The sequence below is a fragment of the Dasypus novemcinctus genome, chromosome X (assembly GCF_030445035.2).
Source record: "Dasypus novemcinctus isolate mDasNov1 chromosome X, mDasNov1.1.hap2, whole genome shotgun sequence".
Taxonomy (NCBI): Eukaryota; Metazoa; Chordata; class Mammalia; order Cingulata; family Dasypodidae; genus Dasypus; species Dasypus novemcinctus.
The window spans coordinates 188,127,502-188,152,449 of record NC_080704.1 but is presented as its reverse complement, the minus strand read 5'-3'; the positions used below and the strand labels follow the sequence as shown (position 1 = coordinate 188,152,449).

The 24,948-nt window shown below is 38.7% G+C and overlaps 1 protein-coding gene across 3 annotated transcripts in view; it reads left to right on the top strand.

The window, feature by feature from the left end:
• TMLHE (trimethyllysine hydroxylase, epsilon) overlaps positions 1–24,948 on the top strand; it is a 211,189-nt gene that overhangs the window by 100,518 nt on the left and 85,723 nt on the right. For all 3 annotated transcript variants that reach the window (XM_071213271.1, XM_004459296.4, XM_071213272.1), the window contains one exon: positions 8,211–8,490. In XM_071213271.1, coding sequence (XP_071069372.1) covers positions 8,211–8,490 — 280 coding nt within the window. The remainder of the gene's footprint in view (positions 1–8,210; positions 8,491–24,948) is intronic.

Here is a 24,948-nt window from a genome sequence, read left to right as displayed (position 1 = left end):
GAGGATCCATTCCCACCCCTGGCAGGGAGAGGGTCTGGTGCTACATCAGTTTACCTGAAAAACTGTGGTCATTTTGGACCCACATAGCATAGATTGCTGACAAAAACTATAGTGCCATCCCTGCCTAAGATAAGGGAGGAAGGAGTGTGAAGCTTCATCAGTGTCTCAGATGACTACAAACAGTCTTGTTGTGCCCAGCTTAGATGATTATACATGGCTTCAACGCTGTCCCTATCCCTGACAGAGAAAGGTGGGAGAAGCTTCATCACTTCCTGGAGCAATGTAGGCAGCTTCAGCCTATATAGCTTACAGCACCAACTACATCCTTGGCTCCTACTATAAAATACACAAGGGAGAAAAGATAAGAAATCCCTAAACTAAAGGGAGAAACTGCACCCAGAATAAATACACCAAGCAAGCCAGATATGGAAACACCAACAAAAAAATTACCATCCATACGAAGAAACATGAAGAGATGACCCAATTAAAGGAACAAGATAAACCTGCAGATGACATAAAGGAGTTGAGACAACTAATCTTAGGTGTTCAAACAAATCTCCTGAATAAATCCAATGAGATGGCTAAAGAGATTAAGGATATTAAGAAGACATTGGATGAGCACAAAGAAGAATTTGAAAGTATATATAGAAAAATAGCAGACCTTATGGGAATGAAAGGTGCAGTAAATTAAAAATACACTGCAGGCATACAACAGCAGATTTGAGGAAGCAGAAGAAAGGATCAGCGAACTCGAAGACATGGCCTCCAAAAGTGAACAAACAAAAGAACAGATGAAGAAAAGAATGGAAAAAATTGAACAGGGTCTCGGAACTAAATGACAGCAAGAGATGTGCAAACATACATGTCATGGGTGTCTTAGAAGGAGAAGAGAAGGGAAAAGGGGCAGAAGCAATATTTGAAGAAATAATGGTGGAAAATTTCCCATCCCTATTGAAGGATAAAGATATCTGTGTCCAAGAAGCACAACATACTACCATCCAAATAGTCCAACTCTGAGACACATACTCATCAGAATGTCAAATGACAGAGACAGGGAATTCTGAGAGCAGCAAGAGAAAACAATGCATAACATATAAGGAATACCCAATAAGACTAAGTGCCGATTTCTCATCAGAAACCATGGAGGCAAGAAGGCAGTGGTATGATATATTTATGACACTACAGGAGAAAAACTGCCAGCCAAGAATTTTATACCCAGCAAGATTATCTTTTAAAAATGAGGGTGAGATTAGAATATTCACAGATAAACAGAAATTGAGGGAGTTTATAACAAAAAGACCAGCTTTGCAGGAAATAGGAAAGGGATTGTTATATCTTGAAAAGAAAAGACAGGAGAGAGAGGCCTGGAAGAGAGTCTAGAAATGACAACTGTATCAGTAACAGTAACTAAAAGTGTCAAAAATGAAATGACAGAAAACACAAAGATCAAAATGGATGAAATGAGAACTTCCTTTACAGTAATAACATGGAATGTTAATGGATTAAACTCCCCAGTCAAAAGACACAGACTGGCATAATGGATAAGAAAATATAAGCCATCTATATGTTGTCTGCAATAGGCTCACCTTTAGACCCAAGGATACCAATAAATTGAAAGTGAAAGGCTGGAAAAAGATATTCCATGCATGCAGTAACCAAAATAAAGCTAAGGTAGCTATACTTATATCAGATGATGTACACTTTAAAAGCAAAACTGTTATTAGACACAAGGAAGGATATTGCATATTAATAAAAAGGGATGATTCACCAGGAGGAAATAACAATCTTAAATATATATGCACGTAACCAGGATGCCCCAAGATACATGAGGCAAACACAGGCTAACTGAAGGGAGAAATAGACATCTCTACAATAATAGTTGGAGACTTCAACATACCAATGTCAGCATTGGATAGAATATCTGGGCAGAAGATCAATAAAGAAACAGAGGGAAGCAGATTTGACTCAACAGATAGAGCATCTGCCTACCATATGAGAGGTCCAGAGTTCAAACCCAGGGCCTCCTGACCCATGTGATAAGCTGGCCCACATGCAATGCTGATGCACGCAAGGAGTGCCGTGCCACACAGGGGTGTCCCCCACATAGGGGACCCCCACATGTGAGGAGTGCACCCCGTAAGGAAAGCCTCCCAGCATGAAAATGTGTGGCCTGCCCAGGAGTGGTACCACACACATGGAGAGCTGACACAGCAAGATGGTGCAACAAAGAGAGACACAGATTCCCAGTGCCACTGACAAGAATACAAGTGGACACAGAAGAACACACAGTGAATGGACACAGAGAGAAGACAACTGTGTGGGGGGGGGGAGGGAAGAGAAATAAATAATCTTAAAAAGAAAGAAACAGAGAGCTTAAATAATATGATAAATGGACTAAACCTAATAGACATATACAGAACACTGCACCCCAAAACAGCAGAATACACATTCTTTTCAAGTGCTCATGGCTCTTTCTCTAGGATAGACCATATGTTGGTTCACAAAGCAGATCTCAATAAATTCGAAATTATACAAAGCACTTTCTCTGATTATAATGGAATAAAGTTGGAAATCAACAAGTGGCAAATAAAGGGAAAATTCACAGATATATGGAAATTAAACAACACACTCTTAAATAATCCATGGGTCAAAGAAAAAAATTCAAGAGAAATCATTAAATACCTCGAGACAAATGACAATGAGAATACAACATACCAGAACCTATGAGATGCTGCAATGGCAATGTTGAGAGGAAAACTTACAGCTCTCAATGCTTACATTACAAAAGAAGAAAGAGCTAAAATCAATGACCTAACTACACAGCTGGAGGAATTAGAAAAAGAACAGCAAACTAACCCCAAAGCAAGTAGAAGGAATGAAATAACAAAGATCAGAGCAGAAATAAATGAATTTGAGAACAAAAAACAATAGAGAAAATGTACAAAACCAAAAGTTGGTTCTTTGAGAAGCTTAACAAAATCGACAATCACTTAGCTAGACTAAGAAAAAAAGAGAGAAGATGCAAATAAATGAAATTAGAAATGAAAAGGGGAACCTTACTACTGACCCCATAGAAATAAGAGAGATCGTAAGAGGATAATATGAACAATTTTATGCTAAAAAACTAGACAATGTAGATGAAATGGAAAAATTCCTAGGAATGTAAAAACCTACACAGATGCTAGAAGAAATAGAAGATCTCAACAAACCAATCACAAGTAAAGAGATTGAAGCAGTCATCAAACAGCTCCCAAAATGAAAAGCCCAGGACCAGACGTTTTCACAGGTGAGTTCTACCAAGCATTCACAGATTTAATACCAGTCTTACTCAAGCTCTTCCAAAGAATTGAACAAGAATGAATGCTACCAAACTCATTCTATGAAGCCAATATCACCCTAATACCAAAGCCAGATAAAGACATTACAAACAGAGAAAATTGAAACCCATTTCTCTAATGAATACAGATGCAAAAATCCTCAATAAAATACTTACTAATCGAATCCAACAACACATTAAAAGAATTATCCACTATCATCAAGTTGGTTTTATACCAGGCATGCAAGGCTGGTTCAACACAAGGAAATCAATAAGCATAATACACCACGTTAATAAATCAAAGAAGAAAAATCACAATGATCTTATCAATTGATGCAGAAAAGGCATTTGACAAAATACAGCATCCTTTCTTGATAAAAATACTATAAAAACAGGAATTGAAGGACACTTTCTCAACATGTTAAAGGCCATATATGAAAAGCCCACAGCTAACATTGTACTCAATGGTGAAAAACTAAAAGCTTTCCCGATGAGATCAGGGCCAAGAAAAGGATGCCCACTTTCACCACAGTTGTTCAATATAGTTCTAGGGGTTCTAGCTAGAGCTGTCAGGCAAGAAAAAGAAATAAAAGGCATCCAAATTGGAAAGGAAGAATTAAAGCTTTCACTCCTTGCAGATGATATGATTGTATACTAGAAAGTTCCAAAAATTCTACAATAAAGCTGCTAGAGGTAATAAATTATTTCAGTAGAGTGTCAGGATACAAGATCAATACACAAAAATCAGTGGTGTTTCTATACACTAATAATACACAATCTGAGGAGGAAGGCAGGGGGAAAATTCCATTTACAATAGCAACTAAAAGAATCAAATATCTTGGAATAAACTTAACCAAAATGCAAAGCACTTGTATTAAGAAAACTATAATACATTGCTAAAAGAAATCAAAAAAGACCTAAATAAGTGGAAGAACAGTCCATGCTCATGGACTGGAAGACTAAATATCATTAAGATGTCACTTCTACCCAAATTGATATACAGATTCAATGCAATCCCAATAAAAATTCCACCAGCATTTTGTAAGGAAATGGAAAACACAATTATCAAATTTATCCAGAAGGGTAAGAGACCCCCATAGCCAGAAACATCTTAAAAAGGAAAAGTGAAGTTGGAGGACTCTCACTTCCAGACTTTAAATCATATTACCTAGCTACAGTGGTAAAATCAGCATGGTATTGGCATAAAGATAGACACACAGAGCAATGGAACCAAATTGATGTTTCAGAAACAGACCCTCACATCTATGTCCAAATGACTTTTGACGAGCCTGTCAAACTCTCCCAGTTGGGGCAGAACAGTTTATTCAACAAATGGTGTGGGGAGAACTGGATATCCATAGCCAAAAGAAAGAAAGAAGAACCCTATTTCACACTTTATACAAAAATTAACTCAAAATGGATCAAAGACCTAAATATAAAAGGAAGTACAATAAAGCTCCTAGAAGAAAATATAGGGAAACATCTTCAAGACCTGGTGGTAGGTGATGGATTCTTAAACCTTACACCCAAAGCGCAAGCAATGAAAGAAAACATGGATAAATGGGATCTCCTCAAACTTAAACACTTCTGTGATTCAAAGGACTTCATGAAGAAGGTGGAAAGGCAGCTCAGGTGATGGGAGAAAATATTTGGAAACCACTTATCCGATAAGGGATTGGTTTCCATTCTATATAAAGAGATCATATGACTCAATGATGAAAGAACCAAGCAAGCCAATTTAAAAATGGGCAAAACATTTAAATAGACATTTCTCCAAAGAGGTAATAGAAATGGCCAAAAAGCAAATGAAAAAATGTTCCATATCACTAGCTATTAGGGAAATGCAAATTAAAACAACAATGACATATCATCTAACACCAGATAGAACAGCCATTATTAAAAAATACAGATAATAAGTGCTGGATAGTATGTAGAGAAATAGGAACACTCCTTTACTCTTGGTGGGAGTGTAAAATGGTGCAGCCTCTGTGGAAGACAGTTTGACGGTTCCTCAGGAAGCTAAATATGGAACTGCCATATGATCCAGCAATTCCTCTACTAGGAATATATCCAGCAGAACTAAAAGTATGACACAAACAGACATCTGCACCCCAATGTTCATAGCAGTGTTGTTCACAATTGCCAAAGGATGTCCATCTACCAATAAATGGATAAACAAAATGCGGTATATGCATATAATGGAATACCATTATGCAGTAAGAAGAAATGAAATTGGGATATCATTGATGAGCCTTGAAGACATTATACTAAGTGAAGTAAGCCAGACGCAAAAGCACAAATATTGCATGGTCTCATTAATATGAACTAAATACGAAGAATAATCTCATGGAATTAAAACCTAGCATGTAGGTTATTAGGAGATAAGAGGAGGGTTGAGAAGAACTATGGATGCTTAATATATGTAGAAGTTATAATTGACTGTAAAAGTTTCAGGATGGATAGAGTTGATAGTAATACATTATAGTGAATAGCAACTGGTTTGTAAATGGGATTGTTCCTGAAAAAGGTACTCTGGAGAAGTAAATGTCAATAGAAGGAAAGCTAAAAAATAATCTAGGGACTGAATAACACAGTGAACCCAGAAGCAGTGGACATTTGCAGTTAAGGGTACAAATGCAAGAGAGTCCTTCTTTTTGCTAGAACAGATGTACATCACTATTGAAGGTTGATGGGAAAACTACAACTGGTATGACCTATAGACTGTGGTTTACAGCAATACTATAATATTCTTGGATTAATGCCAAAGCTGTACTGTGTTGATAATGAAGGCGTATGGAAAAAGTTTGCCAAATATATGCTATGGACCATGATTGGTGGTAATTGTCTGATGATATTGTCTCATAATCTATAACAAATATTCCACCAGAGTGTGGAGTTGTATGGGAAATCTACACATCTGATTTTTTTGCAAGTTCACAATATCTGTAACAATGTATTTTTTAAAAATAGTATGGGCTGGGGGAAGAATACACCAAATATAAGATAAGGGCTATAGTTGGTAGTAATATTTTAACAATGCTTTTGCATAGCTGGTAACAAATGTTTCATAACAATGCAAAGAATTGGTGGAGGGGCGATGTATGAGACCCCTGTGTGATGTTATGTATGTTTATTTTGTAAGTTCACAATCTTTACTAAAAATTTATTGTTTATGTGTGTTCATGTATGAATGATATACTTCTATAAAAATTTTAAAAATAAAAAAACAAATAAGATCAAGCCAGATTTGGCCCACAGGTCACAGTTTAGTAATTCCTGCATTAAAGAAATATAGATGTTATCAAATATGAGAAATGGTCAGCCTTATGAGTAAACTGACAAATTCAAATTGATTCAAGAAGATAGCAGATTTACTTACTGAATTATAAAAAATATTTAAACTAAGAATATCCAATTTTAATTGCCATGCATATATTGTTGGGGGGAATGAAAGTTGGTAGACTCTTTCTAGGAAGTAATTTGTTTACATATATCAAGAATATTTTAAAAGTTTATATCTTTGGGGAAGCAGCTGTGGCTCAAGCAGTTGAGCTCTCACTTACCAAATGAAGGACCCAGATTCTATCCCTGGGACCTCCTGGTAAAAAAAGATAAAAGGTGTCCCAAACCTGTGCGGTGCAGAGAGGTGCAGGCCCCTGCGCGGCAAAGCCATGCACCAAAACCACAACGCAACCAGATTGAAAAAAAAAATTTTTTATATCTTTGGATTCAGCAATTCTACTTCTGTGCTTCTATTTTAAGAAAATGATCAAAAGTATGGGCAAGTATGATCACCTTTAAATAATATGGAAAATTTTCTAAAATAAATCTATATACCTCAGAATAGCAGATTGGTTAGGTAAATCCTGGTGTCATATTTTGCAAACTTCATGAAATAATTTTATAAAGATTTTTATAAATAATAAAATGACTGTTAAATTGCTGTGATAGAGGCAGAGTGCAAAGTTTATATATATATTACCTATTTTATATTACCTGTATATAAAATGAAATAATGTCTAGGAAAAAACTGGAAGGAATGATGCCAAGCTATTAATAGTGGTTTTATCTGGGTGATAGAATTAGAAGTAAAAGTGATTTTTAAATTTCCTCATAATTTTCTAGGCTTTCTGAATTCTTTCGAATAAGTATTATACTTTTATTATCAAGGGTAAATAAAGACAGAGATAGATAATGGAAAAGAAGTAAAAAAGGAGACACAAGATACCAATGCTCCTGCTACATCTTTTACTTATCCCGAAGATTTTCTAAAACGTTTTTTCAGTGGTTTTTTACTTTTGTTTTGTTCTGTACAGTGGGCAAAGTCACTTACAAAGTCATTTTACCATACTATATTAATTTCATATCATTAAACAGAAATGTCCCAAATCATTTAGAAGGCATCAGAGTACAGAACTGCACTACCAGAAGGAGGAGGCCTGGGTTATACTTCCAACTGTGGTACTCAACAGCTGTATGATCTTGAGGGAGTTACTAATTGGCTTTTTCTCCATCTGTAAAATAAAGTTTAGTCCATTTTATCTCCAACAATTCAACTCTGTGTGTAGATGGGAGGTAGGGATGGGAGCAAGGGAAGAGAGGGGAATAGGCTGAAAAGCTCCTTGGATTATTTTATCATCATTCTTTGATGACCTGATGGTGGTCCAGAAGGTCCTTTGCTCTGTAGCTATAATTCTGTGAACTTATTTACCAGCTGAAAAGAATTATTCTTTCATTCATTCATACCGCTCAACCCACAAGTATTTCTGAGTCAGGAGCACTGTAGGCACTTAATTTAATTTTGTTTGTAATTGTTAAGAATAACATCCTTAACCAGGAAATTATTGGAAGTATTTATAAATATTATTTCATCTTTTATTTTTCCTGTCAAAAGGGCCAGATGGTCATGTGACTAGATATGATTTGGATTGGCTGGTGAGAAACAGCTATGAAGGGCAAAAACAAAAGATCATACAACCTAGAATCTTATGGAATGCCAAAATCTACCAGCAAGCCCAAGTTCCATTAGTAGATTTCCAGAGCTTCTTACAAACGAATGAAGGACTGAAGAAGTTTTTGCAAAACTTTCTGCTGTATGGAATTGCATTTGTAGAAAATGTCCCTCCTACTCAAGAACACACAGAGAAGTTGGCAAAAAGGATCAGCTTGATCAGGTAACTTAATAGTTTCCTAAAATCCACAGTAATATTAAATTCAATAGCATGAGCACAATAAAGAAATAAACAGGTATGGTCACCCTTTTTCCAGTTAATTTTTTAAATTAATTTTTATTTACAAATACTCTGTACCCAGCAAGCAAGAACTTCCCTTTCCCCCTCTATCCCCTGGTAATCTCTAGTCTTCTTTCTGTCTCTGCAAATTTGCTATTTTTAGATATGTCATATAATTGACATCATACAATATTTGTCCTAATGTGCCTTGCTTATTTCACTCAGAATAATGTTTTCATAGTTCATCCACATTGCAGCATGTCTCAGAACTTCATGCCTTCTTATGAAATGTTATTCCATTCCATGTATATACCACATTTTGCTTATGTTTCATTTATTGATGAAACTTGTATTGTTTTCTCCTTTTGGCTATCATGAATAGTGTTGCTCTAAACATTGGTATACTAGTATTTGTTTCAAACCTTTTTTTCACTCTAAGTATATACCTGTAAGTTGGACTGCTGGGTCAAATGGTAATTCTATATTTAACTTTTTGAGGAACTGCCATGTGGCTTTCCATAGTTGCTTCACCATCGTATATTCCCACCAGCAATGCACTAGATTTCCAATTTCATCCTTTCATTCAAAAAATAATAATAGCCATCCTGTGAGTGTGAAGTGGTATCTCATTGCAGTTTTGATTTGGGATTCCCTAATTGCTAATGATTGATCATCTTTTTATATGCTTGTTTGGCCATTTGTATATCCTTTTCGGAAAAATATCCATTCTAGTCTTTTGCCCATTTTTTAATTTTTGTGTTTTTTTTTTGTTAGTGTTGTTGCATTGTAAAAGTTCTTTATGTACTCTGGATATTAAGCCTTATCTAATATATGGATTGCAATTATTTTCTCCCATTCTGTAGGTTGTCTTTTCACTTTTAAAGTCCATAGATGCACAAAAGTTTAAAATTTTTATGATGTTGAATTTATCTATTGTTTCTTTTGTTGCTCATGATTTTGGTGTCATACCTAAGAAACCACTGCTGAATCCCAAGTCATGAAGGTTGACCCTTGTATTAGTCAGCCAGAGCAATGCTGATGCAAAATAACCAGAAATTGGTTGGTTTTTATAAAGGGTATTTATTTGGGGTAGGAGCTTACAGATAAACAGGCCATGAAGCATAAGTTACTTCCCTCACTAAAGTCTATTTTCACATGTTGGAGCAAGATGGCTGCCAAAGTCCGTAAAGGTTCAGGCTTCCTGGGTTCCTCTGGGCTCAGCATCTCTGTTTTCTCCACAAGGTCATCTGTAGACTATGAGGCTCTCTAGGCTTTGCACCTCTCCACAAGGACAGCTGTAGACTATCAGGCGAATGGCTCTGTCTCTCTCCCTGGAGCTTCAGCTTCAGCCTCAAACTCCAACAAAACTCCAACATTAAAGCCCTTAACTCTGTCCTTTGCCATGCCTTTTATCTGGAAGTCCCCACCCAACAAAGGGTGGGGACTCAACAACTTCCTGACACAAGAGGTTTACTTGAATAAGTGATCAAGAAATCAATCTGATATAATCTCATATGCCCAAAGGAAAAGATCAGTTTGCAAACATAATCCAATACTTCATTTTGGAATTCATCAATAATATCAAACTGCTACATTCCACCCTCTTAATTCCAAAGAGACATTACAATATTTAAAAAAAAAAACTTAAATCATTTATAATGCAAGTACTAAATCATATCACCATCAATTTAAAGAAATACAGTTTGTTTTGGGGCAAAGTCCTGTCTGCTATAGAACTCTGAAACTTACAAAACAATTCATCTTCTAATACAGAGATGGATAGACAAAGGATAAACATTTTCATTACAATAAGAGAAACATGAGTTACAATTTCTCTACAGTTCAGTCAACCTGCAGGGAATCCTCTGTTGGATTTCAAAGGCTGTAAGTCATTCTTAAAAAGGTGATTTCTTCTCCTTGGGGCCATATAGGGACCTATCCTTTCCACTGGCTTGCCCAATGGCCATTTTCTTGGTTCCACGCTCATCAATTATCTCGGTGTTGGCCAATCTGTAGACCTCTTCCTCCAAGAGTGTTAGGGTAATTGCCACACTTTACCTAGTCTTTGGGTTAGAGTCTTAAACCCCCTACACAGTGATGTGAAGACAACATTCCCCCTAACCTTTGGCATAAGGGCTCAATCCTCTCAGAGCAATGAGTTGACCACCTGGCCTTCCCTAACATTTGACTTACATACTCAACCCTCTCAGAGCAACAAGTTGACCACCTGGCCATCCCTAAACTTTGGGGGACAGGTCCACTCCTCTCAGGCCTGTAGGGTGCTGACCTTAACCACCCTAATCCTTGGGGAATGTACGCCACACTCTCTGTACCCTGGGGCAGCAAAACTCTCCCAGAACATTGGACAGAAACATCCATCCTCTTCAGCAGCTGGGGCAAACTCACTCTCTCTGTATACATAGGTGTGGTTCCTGTCTTGGCTCAAGGTGATGTCCTAATTACAGATCTCACCTTCCATGGTTTTCCTCTTAAAGCTATTTCTCCTTCAGTATCTCCTTTCCATGTTCTTTTTATTTCAGGCTGATGGTGGTTTTGTTCATACAGCTCTCTCAAAAAGTCTGTTGGTTTAGCATGCAGGAAGCAGGGGGCCATCAGACAGTAAGACTTTCCACAAGTCTTTTTGACATAACTGCATCTTCCATCCTGATTTACAAGTTCCAAATTTAGTTAAGCCCTCCAATGGGGCACTTTTAGCTGGGAACTGATTTCCTGAGGCTTAGAACTTCTGGAATTAATTTCTGTTTTCTTTGTGCCCAACAGTTCAATCCTCAGCTTATCTCTATCTTCTAGTATTTTGCTATAAGCTGCAAGCAGTAGCCAAGCCGCATTTTATGGGTTTACTTTGAAAATTTCTTCAGCTAAATGTGCAGGCTCACCATTTTCAAATTCCGACTTTTATAAAACATCAGGTGTTAATCTTGCTAAGTTCTCTGCAACTTTAAAACATGGATACCTTTTCTCCAGTTTCCAATCATTGTTTCATCATTAACTTCTAAGGCATCATAAAAAGTCTGTTTACACCACCCCAAGCACCATCCACAGGTCCAGTAAAAGTAACAGAAGAGGCTTGTGTACAAAGGTCACATATGAGTCCAACTCCATCACACTCAGGAACATAAACTCCAAAGTAGGGCCAACTGACATGGTACTGAACTCCATAGGTGTCTGCCATGACCATAGAACCTCTGGATCTCTGTAGCCCTCAGGAGAACCAGGACCTGCAGGACCTGGGCTTGTATCTACTTTGGCTATCTCTGGGACCCTGCTGAGTGTGCATAAGCATGACCCCTCTCATGACTTCCTGACTCTTTCTGGGAGACTAATAGCATTTGGTGCTATGAATCTCAATGAATGTCCCACGATGATAAAAGAGGTTGTTGATGTGAGAGGAGTGGGATGAGGCCAGTGGGGGGTATATGGGGACCTCATGTTTTTTGAATATAACATTTTTTTTTAAATAGAGAAACATTTTTAAAAAATGTTTTCAAGATTAAAAAAATGTATTTGGCATCCATTGCACAAGTGTTTCCTTCTAAGGCCTTATCAAAAATAACTTTAGGCTCCATATTGCTACCAACAGTGTCTGCAAAGTTTTTTAAGCATTTTCCATCAAGAATCTCACAGTTCCTTCAAAAAATACCCCTTACCCTTATAAAACCATTCAAGCATTTCAGTACTTGCAAAAGCACTTCCGTACTCCTCGGTACCAAATTCTGTATTAGCAGCCAAAGGGGTATTGGTTGGTTTTTATAAAGGGTATTTATTTGGGGTAGGATCGTACAGATAACAGGCCATAAAGCTTAAGTTACTTCCCTCACCAAAGTGTATATTCATGTTTTGGAGCAAGATGGCTGTGTTCCTCTGGGCTCAGCTCCTCAGTTTTCTCCACAAAGTCAGCTGTAGCCTAAGAGGCTCTCTAGACTTTGTCTCTCTCCACAAGGTCAGCTGTAGACTATTATGCGAATAAGTCTGTCTCTCTCCCTGGAGCTCCAGCTTCAGCATCAAACACCCGTATCAAAACTCAAGCATTAAAAGCCCTTAACTCTGTCCTTTGCCATGCCTTTTATCTGTGAGTTTCCACCCACCAAAGGGTGGGGACTCAATGCCCTACTGACAGAAAAGGTTTACTTAAGTAAGCAAGAAATCAATCCAATATAATCTCATATGCCCAAAGAAAAGATTAGTTTACAAACATAATCCAACATTTCTTTTTGGAATTCATCAATAATATCAAACTGATACAGCCCTCATGTTATCTTCTAAGAGTTTTATGCTTTTAACTCGTATTTAGATACTTGATCCATTTTGAGTTACTTTGGGTATGTAATATGAGTTGGGGTCCAACATCTTTCTGTGGCATGTGGATATCTAGTTTTCCCAGCACCATTTGTTGCAGAGACTGTTCTTTCCCCATTGCATGTACTTCGTATCCTTGTCAAAAATCATTTGATTATGGAGAGTGAGAGAGCAAGATAGTGGCAGAGTAGGGAGTTCTGAGAATCAGCTCGTCATCCAAGGCACTGAGTCATCTGCTGGGACCTATCTAATTCATCTTTTAGGGGGCTCCAGAGACCAGAAGAACACCATGCACCATCCAGGGAAGAGTGGAAGGAGGAAAATGACAATCTACAGTGAAGAATCATGAATAGAAATATCCACAGGGCAGAGGCTGGTGACCATCCTCCACTAGCATGATGGAATACCTCAGGAACCACTCCCTGACCTAAATTGAAAGCTTTACTCCCAAAAGCAGGGGTATTGGACATTACTGGATTCAAACTATGGCTACTGATTAGCAAATTTGGCTAGCTAGATTCCAAATCTAAGCACAGTCAAACTTTAAACCTGCCAAAGTCAGAAAGCAGCCAGAAGCCTCCACTTCAGCTATGCCCACAGCAGCAATGGAAACAAGGTCCATTGAAAAACATAATGACTTCAACTCTAACCCCATTCCAGTACAGGGACAGAGAGAACTTCCGCAGTTACTTGCGGAAATGCCTAGCACATAAAGGCATCTCTAGCTGTGGTTGTGATCCTACCCTCAGCAGGATAGGAAGGTGGGCAGAGTTTGAAATGATTCTAATGTCTGTGAGGTCAGTTTCAGCCAGCCCAGGTCAGAAGACAGCCAGCAGACCCTGTTCCAGCCCCATCCCAAGTGGGGGAGGGAGTGTGCTGTAGTTTGAGCAGTTTCTTGGAGTAACATAGGCATCTTAAGCCTGCCCAGCACAGAATAGCTTCTCCAGTCTGGGCTCTGATCATGCCCCCAGCAGGAGGAAGGTGGGCAAAGTTTTATCTGTTCCTTGGGGAAAGGTGGACAGATTAAGTCCACCAAACCTCCCCCCCCCCCCCCATAAAAAGGAACAGCAGCCTCTGTTTCAACCCTGCTGATGGCAAAGAGGGACCTGGAATGGATTTAGAAACAAGTGATGGGAAGCAGCTGGTTGAAGGGTGACTCTTCCCCAAAATAAGAGGGGAAGGGCAATGCCCAGCAAAGTTTGTGATGGTTGACTAGAGAACACAAATTACAGGGGCTGGGGTCTGTGCAACAGTTTCATCCTGGTGCTGCTAGCTGTCTCAGTCCCATCCATGCTCCCAACAGGGTCTAAGGCACCTGAGAATTAAAGGCACAGGACCACCTTAGGGCTGCAAGGAATAGCTGGTTGAAGAGTTCCACCTTCTGGGTATGTCAGGAAAGTGCAGATTTGGGATGCCAAAGAGAAGTTTGGTGGCCTTTTGGGTCTCCTCCCTAGACATATTAAAAATGATCAACATCCCTTCTGTGGGTCCCAAGAAAAATGGGGAAAATGTATCTGGGAAAGTTGTCTCCAGGGGAACCCTACTACAAAAATTAACCCTCTAGGGGTTAGCAACTAGAGAAAATGAAAATAGTGTTAAAAATATTTAGAGGTAAATAAAAAATAATCAGAACAGTTTAAAATTCCCAAAGGAGGAACAGAGGAAGGGAACCTTTCTTCTGGAGTTCAAAATAGAGGACAAATAGTGCAATTTCAAAAATGGAGCAGTGTACTAAGGGCAAGAATCAGATGAATAATGGCTAAAATCTGATTAGTTAACTACAAGCTAATATAAAGATCTAAAATAAGTTGAACCAAGTATCAAAGAGGAGAAGTAGCATAAAACCGTTAACAAGAAAGTCCTAGGCTAAGGAGAAAACCTGAGCCTGGAATAGACACATTAAAAAATCAGATGACAAGACAACAGCAAAAAATTACAAGCCATCCTAAAAAGACGATGTGGTCCACTCAAAGGAACAAATTAAACCTCCAGATGAGATATAGGAATTGAGACAACTAATTATAGATGTTCAAACACCCTTAATGAATTCAATGAGATGGATAAAGAGATTAAGGATATTAAGAAGACACTGGGTGAGCATAAAGAAGAGTTTGAAAGCATTCAAAGAAAAATAGCTTGGGAGTGAAAGACACTACAAATGGAATTTAAAATACACTGGACATATTCAACTACATATTTGAAGAAGCAGAAGAAATGATTTGAGACCTAGAAGATAGGACTAATGTAATTGAAGAAACAAAAGAATTGATAGAGAAAATTATGGAAAGATTTGAGTATGGCCTAAGGGAAGTGAATGACAGCATGAGGCATGCAAACATCCATGTCATAGGTGTCCCAGAAGGAGAGGAGAATGGAAAAGGGACAGAAAAAATATTCGAGGAAATAATGACAAAAAATTTCCAAACATTTATGAAAGGCATAAATACGCAAGAAGGATAATGTAACCCAAACAATAAATCTGAGTAGACCTGTTCCAAGACATGTACTATTCAGAATGTCAAATGGCAGATATACAGAGAATTCTGAAAGCAGCAAGAGAAAAGCAGTTCGCCACATATCAGGTGTAGCAATTTGATATGGTTATGAATTCCAAGAATAGATATTGGATTATGTTTATAATCTGATCTGTAACCTGGGCATGATTGAGTTATAATTAGGGCATTGAGTCTCCACCCCTTGGTAGGTGGGGACTCACAGATAAAACATGTGGCAAAGAACAAAGTTGAGGGTTCTTAATGTTGGAGTTTTGATTTTGGAGTCTGATGCTGAAGTCTTAAGCTGGAGCCCCAGGGAAAGAGCAGTTCACCTGGTAGTTGACAGCTGACCTTGTGGAGAGAGGCAAAGCCTACGGAGCCTCATAGTCTACAGCTATCCTTGTGGAGAAAACAGGAGCTGAGCCCAGAGGAATCCAGGAAGCCTGAATCCTCACAGACATTGGCAGACATCTTGCTCCAATATATAAAAATAGCCTTTGGTGAGGAAAATAACTTATGCTTTATAGCCTGATATCTCTAAGCTCCTACCCCAAATAAATACCCTTTATAAAACCAAACAATTTCTAGTATTTTGCATCAGCACCCCTTTTGGCTGACTAATACAGAATTTTGTACCAGAAGTGGGGTAGTGCTTTTGCAATTGACAAAGCGTTGGAATAGTTTTATAAATAGGTAAGGGGTATTTTTTGGAGGAATTGTGGAATGCTCGGAAAAAAAACACCTAAAGTGCTTTGAAGAGACTGTTGATAGCAATATGGATGCTAAAGACACTTTTGATGATGCCTTAGAAGTAAATTATGAAACTATTATTGGAGACTGGAAGAAAGGCAATCCATGTTTTAAAGTTACAGAGAACTTAGCAAGTTTAACTCCTGGTGTTTTGCCAGAGGCAGAATTTGAAAATGGCGAGCCTGGGTATTTAGCTGAAGAAATTTCCAGATTAAGCCTGGAGAGTGCAACTTGGCTTCTGCTTGCAGCTTATAGCAAAATGCTAGGTGAGAGAGATATGCTGAGGACTGACCTGTTAGGTTCAAAGAAAACAGAAACTGATTCTGGAAATTCCAAGCCTATGAAAGTCAAGCTCCCACATGAAAGTGCCCCATTGGAGGAATTAACTAAACTTGGAACTGGTAAATAAAGATTGAAGATGCAGTTATCTAAGAAAGACATGTGGAAAGTCTTACTGTCTGATGGCTTAGACCCCTGCTTCCTGTATGTTAAACCAACAGACTTTTTGAGAGAGCTGTATGAACAAAATCACTGTCAGCCTGGACTGAAAGGGACAGGAAATGGAGAGATTAAAGGAGAAACAGGTTTAAGAGGAAAACCATGGAAGTTGAGATCTGGAGTTAAGACATCACCTTAAGCCAAGAGAGGAACCCCACCCATGAATATAGAAAGGGTGACTTTGCCCTATCAGTTTAAGATGATGGATGTTCCTGCCCAATGTTCTGGGAGAGTTTTGCTGCCCCAGGGTAGAGAGGGGGTAGAGCACATTCCCCAAGGATTAGGGTGGTTAAGGTCAGCACCCTACAGGCCTGAGAGGAGTGGGTCTGTCCCCCAAAGATTATGGAAGGCCAGGTGGTCAACTTATTGCACTGAGAGGATTGAACCTGTATGGCAAAGTCTAGGGAAGGCCAGATGGTCAAATAATTCCTCTGAGACCGTTCAGCCCCTATGCCAAAGGTTAGGAGGAATGTTGTCTTTACATCATTGTGTAGGGGGGTTAAGACTTTAACCCAAAGACTAGGTAAAGTGTGGCAATTACCCTAATACTCTTGGAGGAAGAGGTCTAGAGCTTGGGTCGACACCAAGATGTTTGATGAGGGTGGAACCAAGAAAATGGCCACAGGGCAAGCAAGTTGAAGGAGTGGGTCTCCATATGACCACATAGGAGAAGAAATCATTTTCTTAAGAATGACTGCCAGCCTTTGAAATCACGCAGAGGATTCCCTGCAGGTCGATTGAACTATAGAGAAATCATGAATCATGTTTCCTTCCCAGTTTCTCCTTATTGTAATGAAAATGTTTATCCTTTGTCTATTTCTGTATTGGAAGTAGATGAATTATTTTGTAAGTTTCAGAGTTCTATAGCAGACAGGACTTTGCCCCAAGACAAACTATATTTCTTTAAATTGATTATGATATGATTTAGTACTTGCAATTGTAATTAATTATTTTTTTAAAAAATACTTTAATGACTTTTTGAAATTCAGAGGGTAGAGTGTAGCAGTTTGATATTATTGATGAATTCCAAGTAGAAATAATGGATTATGTTTGTAACCTGATCTTTTCCTCTGGACATATTAGATTATATTGGATTCACAGGTTTACTATATTAAGTAATCAAGTAAACCTCTTGTGCCAGTAGGGCATTGAGTCCCCACCCCTTGGTCGGTGGGGACTCACAGATAAAAAACATGGTAAAGGACAGACTTGAAAAGTTTTTGATGTTGGAGTTTTGATGCTGGAGTTTGATGCTGAAACCTTAAGCTGGAACCCCAGGAAGTAAGCACACAGAGGAAACACAAGCAGACTCCAGGAAGAGAAAAACCTGAGCCCAGGGAAAATAAGCCTGAGGAAGGGAGGAACACAGGAAGCCTGAACCCTCACAGACATCAGCAGCCATCTTGCTCCAACACACTGAAATAGATTTTGATGAGGGAAGTAACTTATGTGGTATCTGTAAGCTCCTACCCCAAATTAAGACCCTTTATAAAAACCAACCAATTTCTGGTATTTTCCACCAGCACCCCTTTGGCTGACTAATACATGTCAAAAACAAAGTTTTATATTTTTCATTTTTTAATACCCCAATTTACATTTACTTTATTTTAGTTTTTCTAAATTAGTATGTATTCTATTTCTAATCTTTAAACTATGATTGCTATTTCATTTTCCTACTATTTGAATTTGGCAATATATTAGGCTTCATTTTTTAAGAAGTTTTGGACCACAGAAGGGTACAATTATGGCAGGGGAGGAAACTGCTATGGGGTGTTATTGATGGGGGACACATGGGTGGGAGGGAGTACTCCAGAGCATGCATATGGGGTATACAAAAATGTTAAGATATTCATTGGGTATTTTCATAGTAGTTACAGTTACAAAACACAACTGAGGGAGTGCTGAGTTCCTAGCCAGGGAGCTCTGTCACATTCCATAGTGAAAAGCAGCAATTCCACCAAGTGCAAGGGTAAAGACCAGTAAAGGATGGTCCAATGACGAGCCCTTGATCCTGATGACTATGCTTATGAGCCTGTGTGCCTGAAACTTCAACTAGGCCCAGAGCTGCAGGGTGCCTTTGAGTTACCTCCTGAGAGCCTCCATGTTGCTCAAATGTGGCCACTCTCTAAGCCCAACAGCATGGTACATGACACCTGAGGATGAGCCTCCCTGGCGTCAAGGGATTACTACCAATCACCAGGTGGAGGAGATGCCACTAGGGGGATAAAAGGGGGAAATGGTAAGGAAAAATGAGTTTACATGGCTAAGAGACTTCAAAATGAGTTGGGAGGTCATCAGAGGGGTTGCACTTACGTATGTCTCAGCAGGATCCCAGAGACAACCAAAATATATACAACCCCAGGTACTGGTGCTCCTGAGGGGTACAGAGACACAAAAGTTCTACAGTCATGGCAGATGGCTCTAGAATTAAGTGCCTTGTCAGTGGGCCCTACTTTGGAATTTGTGCTCCTGAGTGTGATGAAATTGGACTCACATGGGACCTTTCTACACATGCCTTTTCTCTAACTTTACTGAACCTGTGGTTGGTGCTGGCAATGGTTTATAATTAGGAGACTTAAATATGTGAACTGGCCATGTGCCGGCTGGGCCCTGATCCTCAACAGAGTTGCAACTCCTACTCTGGTTCATTGGACTTACCAGGTCAGCTAAAGGGAAGGTGATGATGGTGAACCACCACAGTGAACCAAGAGTGCCTACAATTGCAATCAGAAGAATCGCATCCATCAGCCATGTGGGATCGAAGCCCGCTCTTGATTTAGAGTTGGAATGTACATCACCATCCCAGAGTCTACAGGACAGAGCAATGAAATATAGATTAGATTGGACTTCCTGGTATTCTACTAAAGAACTATTGTGACTCAAGCAATGGAAGAAATTGTATCATTGATGTGGAGACAGTGGCCATGGGAGTTGCTGAGTGCAGGGAGAGGAAAGAAGAGATGTGATGTGGGGTCATATTCTTGACTTGGTGCTGTCCTAAATGATATTGCAAGGACAGATGCTGGACATTATATATCCTGCCATAACCCACTGAATGGACTGGGGGAGTGAGTAAACTACAATGTAAACTATAATCCATGTGGCGCAGCAGTGCTCTGAAATGTATTCACCAAATGCAGTGAATGTTCCACAATGATGAAAGAGGTTGATATGGGAGGAGTGGAGGGTGGGGGGTGGGGTATATGGGAACCTCATATTTTTTAATGTAACATTTTTTGTGATCTATGTATCTTTTTATGAAAAGACAATTTAAAAATAAATAATGAAATATTTTAAAATCTTGAAAAAAACACACTGGAAACACATAACAGCAGATTTCAACAGAGAGAGTAAAGAATTAGTGGTGTGAAAGACAGTACATCTGAAATCAAACAGATAGTAGAACAGATAGATAAAAAGATAGAAAAAATTCCAGCAGCAACTTAGGGATCTGAATGACAACACGAACACTCAAACGTGCATTATAGACATCCTAGAGGGTGAATAGAAGGGAAAGGGGACAGAAGGAAGGTTGAAGGAAATAATAGCTGAAAACTTCCCAACCATATTGAGGGAGATGGATATATACATGTCCAGGAAGTGTAGTGCACCCCAAACAGTGTAAATACCAACAGGCCTTCTCCAAGATACATACTTGTCAAATTATGCAATGCTGAAGACAGAGAATACTGAAAGTAGAAAAAAGAGAACCATCAGGTACAAAGGAAGCTCAATAAGGCTCAGTGCTGATCTGTCATCTGAAGCCATATGAAGGCAACAAGACAGTAGTATGGCATAGTTAAGGAGCTAGGAGGAAAAAAAAAAACTTCCAACAAAAATTATCTATCCAGCAAAGCTAGCATTAAAAAATGCTGGAGAATTCAATATATTCACAGATAACAGACATTAAGAGAGTATGCCAATAAGAACCCTGCCCTCCGAGAAATACTAAAGGGAATACTGCAGGTTGAAAGGAAAAAACAGGAGAGAGAGAGTTGGAGGAGAGTGTAAGAAAAAGATTTTTAAATAACAAAAAGAAATAAAAACAACATATGACATACATAAACCCAAAGAAAATATGGCTAATTTAAGTAACTCCTTGACAACACTAACACTGAATGTTAATGGATTAAAACTCAGCAGTAAAGAGAGACAGACCAGCAGAATGGATAAGGATATATGACCTATCTATGTACTGTCTACAGGAAACCCACCTTAGACCAAAGGATTCAAGGCAGCTGAAAGTGAATAGCTGGAAAACAATTTTACAAGCAAACGAAAAACAAAAAAAGGGCAGGAGTATGCTAATATCAGACAAAATAGACTTTCAATGCAAAACTCTTTTAAAAGACAAAGGCAGACACTATGTATTAGTAAAAGAGGTAATCTTTCAAGAAGAAAGACCAATCATAAACATTTATACATCTAACCAGGGTGCCTCAAAATACATGAGACAAACACTGGAAAAACTTAAGTGGAGAAGTAGAGGCCTCTACAATTTTAGTGTGGGACTTTAATACACCATTATCACCGTTAGACAGAACATCTCAATAGAGAATCAATAAAGAAACAAAGACTTTGAATAATACTGTATTAGTCAGCCAAAGGGGTGCTGATGCAAAATACCAGAAACTGGTTGGTTTTTATAAAGGGTGTTTATTTGGGGTAGGAGCTTACAGATAGCAGGCCATAAAGCAACTATTCTTCCCTCACCAAAGTCTATTTGGAGCAAGATGGCAGCCGATGTCTGTTAGGGTTCAGGCTTCCTTGGTTCCTATGTTCCTGGGGCTTGCTTTTCCCTGGCTCCAAGGTTCCTTCCTTCCTAAGGCTGGCTTCTCTTTCCTCTGGGTGCTGACTTCCTGGGTCTTCAGCATCAAACTCTAACATCAGAAATCCCCAACTCTGTTCTTCACCATGCCTTTTACCTGTGATTCCCCACCCACCAAGGGTGAGGACACAACGCCTTAATCATAGCTCAATCATGCCCAGGTACAGATCAGATTACAAGCATAATCCAGTATTTCTTTTTGGAATTCATCAATTATATCAAACTGCTACAAATACATTATAGGATCTAGACATAATAGCCATATACAGAACACTACACCCAAATACAGTGGAATATACTTTCATTTCGAGTACACAAGATAGACCATATGCTAGGCCACAGCTCTTGTGAATTCAGAAACATTGAAGTTATACAAAGTAATTTCTCTGACCACAGTGGAATGAAGCTGTAAATCAGTAAGGGCCAGAGAATCAGATTAAGCACAAAGATATGGAATTTAAACAACATACTCTTAGACAAACAGTGGGTCAAGAAGGAAATTACAAAAGAAAACAGAGACTACTTTGAAACAAATGAAAATGACAACACAACAAATAAAAACTGATGGGAAGCAACAAAAGCTGTACAGAAAGGGAAATTCATAGCCATAAATGTATATATCAAAAAGAAGAGAGGTAAAATCAAAAACCTTAATCTCCTAGGGGAATTAGAAAAAGAACAAGAAACTAACCCCAAAGGAAGTAGAAAGAAGTAAATAATAAAGATTAGAGCAACACTAAATGAAATAGAAAATAAAAAAGCAGTAGAAAAAATAAACAAAACCAAAACCTGGTTCTTTGAGAAGATAAATAAAATTGACAAACCCTTAGCTAGACTAGCAAAGAGAAAAGAGAGAAGATTTGCAAACACATAAAATAGGAAATGAGGAAAGGGGTATCACCACTGACCCAACAGAAATAAAGAGTATCGTAAGAAGATTCATTGAGAAAATATATGCCAAAAAGAATGATAATTTAGAGGAAATGGACAAATTCCTAGAAACACACAAGTAGCCTACATTGATGAAAGAAGAAATTGATGAACTCAACAGACCAATCACAAGTAACAAGATTGAATTAGTCATCAAAAATCTTCCAACTAAGAAGAGCCAAAGACCAGACAGTTTCACAGGTGAAACTATTCTACCAAATAGAATATTCTACAATATTCTACCAAATATTCTGGAAAGAACAAACACCAATGCTGCTTAAACTCTTCCAAAAAAAATAGTAAATGTAACACTGCCTAGCTCAATCTATGATGCCAACATTACCCTAATAGCAAAGTCAAACAAAGATGTTACAATAAAGGGAAATTTCAGATTAATCCCTCTAGTGAACATAGACGCTAAAATCCTCAAAAAAAAATACTTGCTAATCATATTCAACAACACATCTAGCAAATTATACACCATGACCAAGTGGGGTTCATCCCTAGTATGCAAGAATGATTCAACATAAAATCTATCAAAATAATACACCACATAAACAGATCAAAAGAAAAAAAACACGTGATCATCTCTATAGATGCAGAAAAAACATTTGAAAAAAAATACAGCACGCTTTCCTCATAAAAACCCTGCAAAAGGATAGGAATAGAAGGAAACTTCTTCAACACAATAAAGATTATATATGAAAAACCCGCAGCTAACATAATATACAATTGTGAAATCCTAAAATCTTAAGATCGAGAACAACACAAGGATGCGCACTATTACTGCTCCTATTTAACATTGTGTTAGAAGCACTTGCTCAAGCACTTAGGCAAGAAAAAAATATAAAAGGCATCCAAATTGGAAAAGAAGTCATTTTCACTCTTTGCAGATAACATGATCCTATCCATAGAAAGCCCTGAGAAATCTACAACAAAGCTTCTAGAGCTTATAAATGAGTTCAGGCAAGGCGGGGCAAGATGGCATCTGAGTGAGTACACCTCACAATCTTCCTTCAAAGAAGTGGCTGAATAGGATTGGAGTCCTGCCGCAGTGGGCTGTTTCAGGGGTTTGCAGGGCAGGAGGTTTCTGGATGTTGATTTGGAGAGACAGAAGTGGTGCTTGCTAAAGGTAGAACTTTGGGTTGCTGACATGGTGGTCAGAAGTTGTGGGTGGGAACCTTCCCCCTAGGGATGGCAGTCACGGGGTTCCCTGAAAACTGTTGTTTGCGCGGTGGTGTTCCCAAAGCCCTGGTTTCCCAGATGCATGGTTTCCAGGTCTGTGTCCCTAAGCCCCCATAGCCCAAGCTCCACAGACCCACATACCTTGAGCCTGCAATATCCCAGATGTCCTATTCCTGAATCCAGCATTCCCTGAGGTCCATGATTACTCTAGCCCTCCAGTTTTGGACTGACTCTGTGAGTGTGAGAGATTCGGTGGGAGATGCAGAGGGGCGAGGTGAGCACAGGTTCAATTTTCTGGTGTCCCCGCCCCTCATTTTTTTTTTCTTGTTTGAGCTTGGAGGAGCATGCCGGCTGGCTTGGGGAGAGCCTGGGAAGAAAGGAGATGAGAATCTGCTGAGAAACCCAATTTACCCAAATGCCCTGGGATAGGAAACTTGGTCTGAAAGAAGGTGGAGTCAGAAAATCAATCAGCCCTCCCCTAGCATACCTAAGGGAGAGGGACTATAGGACGTGCTTTCCAAGCTTCCAATAGCATATTTGGGGTTCCTGGTGAGGTGCAGGTGCTCTCTCGCTGGAAATAAAGTCATTGTCTTCTGTGTTGAGTTGGTTGACAAAGGACCCACTCAAATCTCCTACAGCACCCCTCACGCATCTTTCCTGCTCCCTGGGAGAGAGGAAAGTGAAGAAGGGAGAAAGGGGGAACGTCAGACTCCTAAGCATTTTATTTAACTGCAAAGAGGATTCCTTGCTTGAAACTTTGGGGTTTTTTTTTGCTGTTGTTGTTGGTTTGTCTCCTCATTTTTCCTTCCTCTTTATCCCCCCAAGGCCCTTTTTCTTTGATTTTCTTATCTTTTTTTCTCTTTTTCTTTTTCTTGCTTGCTTCCCCCCCCCTTTTTTCTCCCGCCCTTTTTTTCTTTTTCTTCCTTTTCTTTTTAATTTTTTTTATAATAGGTGCTGCAGGGAGCACTTCACATTTGCTGTGTTTCCTCATCCTCCATTTCCTCTTTTATGTGTGTATTGATTTTGTCCACCAACACTATCCCCTTTCCTCTACATCTTTCTCTCCTCCATCATTTATTGTTTCTCTTACATTCCACCTCTCTTTGGCCCACAATTTTTCTGACTTTTTATTTCTAATACCTTTGTTCTGTATTTATTCACTGTTTATATTATTTTTCTTTTCTTTTTCCCTCTCTCCTGACTACACTGGTCTTTTAATTCATACTATATTCCTCCCCATATTCAGTCGACTGTCTCATTATAGGTACTCTTCTTTACTTAATGTTATAACTCTACACAGCTTGCATGAAACTAATATTCATTCTCCTAGATCTCACATGATTCCTCTGTTAACATTTACTATGAATACTACTATTATACATTTTCTTTTCTTACTCC